This window comes from Amphimedon queenslandica, unplaced genomic scaffold (genome assembly GCF_000090795.2).
Source record: "Amphimedon queenslandica unplaced genomic scaffold, v1.1 AMPQUscaffold_12982, whole genome shotgun sequence".
In the NCBI taxonomy this organism is placed as follows: Eukaryota; Metazoa; Porifera; class Demospongiae; order Haplosclerida; family Niphatidae; genus Amphimedon; species Amphimedon queenslandica.
The window spans coordinates 3,922-9,104 of record NW_003546782.1 but is presented as its reverse complement, the minus strand read 5'-3'; the positions used below and the strand labels follow the sequence as shown (position 1 = coordinate 9,104).

Genomic DNA, 5,183 nt, shown 5'->3' with positions numbered 1-5,183 from the left:
GATACCGGGCTGTTTCAATCCCTGTTGTATACTGTATCTATGGTTGCAGCAGGGTTGCGGTGGTGTAGTGGAGAGGCTGTCTGGATTGCACGAATGGGGTCAGCGGTTCGAATCCTGTCGGGACTATTGACTAAAACTATGCTGAAATGTTTGATTTTTTTTTCTTTTAATCACTTTTTACTTTTTTTAAAAAATAAACACTCTCTCGTACATCTTAGCCTCCGGGGTCGTAGGGTTGGGATTGGGGTTTAGCGTTTAGTTTTTAGAGCACCCTCTCGTACATCTTAGCCTCCGGGGTCGTAGGGTTGGGATTGGGGTTTAGTGTTTAGTTTTTAGAGCACCCTCTCGTACATCTTAGCCTCCGGGGTCGTAGGGTTGGGATTGAGGTTTAGTGTTTAGTTTTTAGAGCACCCTCTCGTACATCTTAGCCTCCGGGATCGTAGGGTTTTGGGATTAGGGTTTCTTGATAAAAAAAGACTAAGTTCCATTTTGCACTATTGCGCATGCGCACAAACTGTTTTACGGAGAACAACGGACTGCCGGATCTATAGCCCCGCAGTAGGCGTCCGGCTGCCGGACCAATATCCACTTCCAATTCCTAAAGGGCGAGGTGAGACTACAAATTCCCATAAATTAGAAATCTCCAAACTCCAGGACACTGTTCTATAAATACAGGCATATGTGCCCTCTTTCTACTATCTCTGCTGCAACTCTTTTTACCAATGTAAGTATTTTAAATTACAGTTTCATTATTATGTACTTCAGAATCTCATTGCTAGACTACTAGTTTTGAAATGTGTTTCAGTCTTTTTGCACAACTGAATGCACCATTGGTCCATGCTATGATCACAGTGCTTTTGAGAACACTGACTGTTAATGCTTGCATTAATTTATTGGCAGTGCCTAATTTATTGGCAGTGCCTAATTTATTAGTAAATGTGTTACATATTGGCCGAGACTAGTCTAACTAATCTGCCTGAGTGAGTATGTTAATGATTTAATTATTGTTTAGCTCTGATCATCAATGGCTGAGAGAAATGAGAGGAAGAAGACTAAAGGATCAAAAGGGAACGAAGGAGAGGAATGGACTGATGGTTCTAAACAAAAAGGAGGAGGAGGGGAAAAAGATCAGAAGAGAACAAGATTAGGTGGAGCTGCTCATTATGTACACAAGCGAGTAAAAGGACAACCAAAATCAACACCTAAGAAGAAAGAAGGAAAGAGTGATTCATCTAAATCTTACTATGGGGCTCCAGCTCCACCTCCTCCTAATATGGAATCCAAAGAATCTCAACAGCCACAACGATCAATATGGACTCCAACTCCATGGGAGAAGACCCCACCCAGTGATGCTAAATCCACTGATTCAGTACAACAAATGGTATCAGCATTAGGAACAGTTATACCATCAACAGAAGAGACAGAATCTGATGATATTGTACTATCAACGTCTGATGGAGCTACTCCTCCAGGTCCTACTTCAATGAAATATGATGATGATCATAATAATGCTGATAAAGTAAATATATTTCACTATTTGCATGTGTCTGCTCTGTGTAAATTAGCTCCTTGAAATGTCATTTTAGCATCAATTTTATCAGTAAAATCCTAATTTAGTTTCAGTTTCATTATTTAAATATAAACATGAAGAACATGAAGAAAAGTAGTATGTAAAGTATCATGGGCTCCCGATAATATCTACCGTATAGCTCTTAATTTTCGTCAGTCAAAAATTTCGTCAAAATCTTAATTTTGTGCTAAAATTAATTTTCGTCAATAAAATTTTTGTCATTTTTGTTATTAATCCGCATACTACCCACGTGGAACAAAAATTTCGTTGGTTAAAAATTTTTTCAAGCAAAAGTACCTAACGAATTTGATGAAAATTTTGACCGACAAAAATTTGGAGCTATACGGTAATTATATCTTTAATCTTTATGGGTGTGGTCTGTACAGCTAGCCACACCTACAGGATTTCTCATCAACCCATCATTTTTTTCTGGTTTTTTGAGGTTTTTGATAGAACGTAAAAACCATGACTCCTATGTCTTGCTCTGAGCTACAATAATAGTGTGTGTCAGAGATTTCAGTATTCAATTAATGTAATCATGGAATATTGTAGGTTTTTAGGATGGCTGAAGGAAGTGCTAGCCAGAAGGAGGCCAATGATAAATCAAGTTCTGATTGGGACTGGCCAACTACTACTTGGTCTACTGATGCAACATCAAGAATTTCAACTTCAAACCATTCCTGGACAGACACTAGTAAAGTTTCTTTGTCGAGCTCGAAATTTAAAGCTCTCCCCGACCAATTCAAACAGCCTACAAGATCTAGTAGCATTGCTGCCGGTGGTAATAATAGAAGCACAAAAATTCCGCAAGTAAGCTTAATTATCCTGATCACTGTTTGACTTGAGCTTTTTTCACTACCACACCTGTCTGATACTTTTTACAATTATTAGGAAAATGACAAACTAACTATTCAACATTTAGAGGGAAAAATTGAATTTCTCCAAAAAAGATTGGAAGCAGAAGAACACCTTGATAAGAGAACTATTTTCAAGGGGCGTATTAAAGAGTTTCAGGAAAAATATGAGAAGTTGAAAGCTGAGGAAGTGACATTACAGCTAGCTGAAGCAAGTGAAGATATTAATCTTGAGAGACAAAGAGTAGAAAAACTAGAAGAACAAGTTAATGAAAATCAAAAAGAATTAGAAAGAATCAAGAAAGAAAAAGTAGCTAAAGTCAGTGAACTAGAAGAGAGAGTTCGACAATATAAGAAAAGATTAGAAGAGCAAGAATTAGCTACTGATGCAGCACGAAGTGAAGTGGAATTTCTAAAAAAAGAAGAAGATAGATTAAAGAAAGAAAATAAAGAATTGAAGAAAGAATCAAAGAAGACAGCTATTCAATCAGCACAACGAATCGAAGAACAAGAGAAAGAGTTTATGGAGACAGAGAGATGGGAAATTAAAGCACTTACTAGAGACATTGAGCACTCAAGAGCAGAGCTTAAAAAGCAAGAAGATGATTTTAAATCTCAATTAAAAGAAAAAGAAGATGAAATTTTAAGGTATATGGAATACAACCTACATGTATTTATTATTGTTATTCCAATGATACAGGGTTTCTAATCAACGTAATGAGCAACAGGCAAAGTCTGAAGCTTGTTCAAGTGAAATAGAGCGACTACAAAGAAATTATGATGCTGACATGGAGAAGTTGAAGGTAGCAATCAAGAAACAACATAATATAGAGTCTACTCTAAGAAGTGAATTGAAGGAGCTACTGAACACTATTACAAAAATTGAAACTGATAAAAGATTGGTAAGGAAATTTATAATTTTGTGCCTTTTCTATTGTTTTTTAATTACAGGAATTAGAAGAACTCAAGGTTTTATTGTTAAAATAATTATTATGATACTCATATTTTTGATAGAAAAAGCATGATGAAATTGGAAAAAAACTTGATGGACAAGAGAAAGTGGTTGATAAACAGAAACAAGTAAATCATTTATTTTTATTTATTTATTATTGTTATTAATTTTGTTAGGATATTGAGACTTTGCAAGTTACTAATAAAAAGCTCACTGAAGATGGAATAAATAAAGAAAGTGAAGTACAAGACACCAGGGATCAGTTACAGAAAGTGGAGGATAAGCTTGCCAAAAATATGGAAGAGAAAGATGAAGTGATAGCTAGTCTACAACAAGTGGTTGAAATAAGAAGTGAAACAGTGTCTCAGATGAAGCAAGCACTTGATCAACAAATGATGAGGGCTAACAAACAATTGGAAGCTAAACAAAAGCAGATTGACGAACTAGTTGAGAAATTACAAGTGGAAAAAGCAATGGTATGTACGTGTAAATTTCATAACTTTAGTTACTGTATAGCCACAAAGTTTCAACGCAATAAACTTTCGCGAATCAGGCCACAAGTCTTTTTTCGCAAATTAACTTTCGTGGTTCTTATTTTAAAGCACACGTGTTTATGGGCAATACAGATAATTTTACGGAATTAACCTTCGTGAATATGAAAGTTGTACCCTTGAAATTAAGCAGCTATACAGTATTACCGTATAGAGGGTATATTTCCCAGGGAAAATATTTCACGAAAATGACCTTTTAACCTATTCACAAGAAAAAATTTTTGCATTTTTCTTCTACTGACCATTATTAGTATGATAAAAATAATTTTCATAAATAAAAATTTTCACGAATTTTTTAAAACCATGAAATTAGCAAAATTAAATCTCCGTGAAATATACCCCTATATGATATCATTCATTTTAGAGTGCGATATACAAGCATGACTTTGAAACTGAAAGAAATGACCAGCAGAAGTTACATCAATCATTTATTGATTTGCAAGCTCACTGTGAGTATTTGAAACAGAAATTAACTGAAGAAGAGAGGTTTATCAATGCACAAGGAAAGTATCATGAATTGCAAAAACATGTGAGTTTTGCCTGTATGAACTATTTTTATTTTGTCTTTATAGGAACATTACAAACTCATTGCACCTATGACAGATGAAGTAGAAAAAACAAAAGGAGAATTAATGAAAGCAAAAGAACAACTTTCTAGCTTAACTAAGGAAAAGAAAAGACTGGAAAAAGTATTAATCAATAATTTGAAATGTAAATTTTATTTGAAATAGAGAATCAAAGAATTGGAACAAGGAGAGACAGAGAGAGTGATAGAAATAGAGGAAGAGATGCAGGCTCTAATGACACAAGTCAATGCTTACAGTCGGGAGGTGGATAAACAGAAAGGATTAGTGGCCCAGAGTCAAGAGAAACACAAAACTGAGGTATACGCAGATTGCCCACATAAATGAGTTGTTCATTTTTTGTTGTTAGGTCATTCAACTACAGGAAAAGCTAAAACGTGAAATGAAATCTAAGGTATTTATTTCTTTCTTTTTCATAACTCTACAACATAGAAAAATTGTTGATAAAAGCAACAACTGTCATATCAAACATTGTTTGAGCACTATGCCTGTATAGTTGATTGGGGAATAGAAAAGCAATGTATATGATACCTTCAATGACATTTAAAAGTGTAATATCCTACATTTGCATTTCTCTAAAACTAGTGAATTGTGTGTGTGTGTGTGCGTGTGTGTGTGTGTGTGCGCGCAGTGTGTGTGTGTGTGTGTGTGTGTGTGTGTGTGTGTGTGTGT

The 5,183-nt window shown here is 35.2% G+C and overlaps 1 protein-coding gene across 1 annotated transcript in view; it reads left to right on the top strand.

The window, feature by feature from the left end:
* Positions 1-476: 476 nt before the first annotated feature.
* Positions 477-5,183, top strand: part of LOC105314340 (golgin subfamily A member 6-like protein 22) — a gene marked incomplete at its 3' end in the record, with an annotated part of 8,625 nt that continues 3,918 nt past the window's right edge. The window contains exons 1-11 of the mRNA XM_020002082.1: positions 477-724; positions 1,013-1,519; positions 2,123-2,380; positions 2,462-3,072; positions 3,125-3,326; positions 3,376-3,393; positions 3,439-3,504; positions 3,553-3,852; positions 4,292-4,456; positions 4,500-4,616; positions 4,659-4,811. Coding sequence (XP_019857641.1) covers positions 1,025-1,519; positions 2,123-2,380; positions 2,462-3,072; positions 3,125-3,326; positions 3,376-3,393; positions 3,439-3,504; positions 3,553-3,852; positions 4,292-4,456; positions 4,500-4,616; positions 4,659-4,811 — 2,385 coding nt within the window. The remainder of the gene's footprint in view (positions 725-1,012; positions 1,520-2,122; positions 2,381-2,461; positions 3,073-3,124; positions 3,327-3,375; positions 3,394-3,438; positions 3,505-3,552; positions 3,853-4,291; positions 4,457-4,499; positions 4,617-4,658; positions 4,812-5,183) is intronic.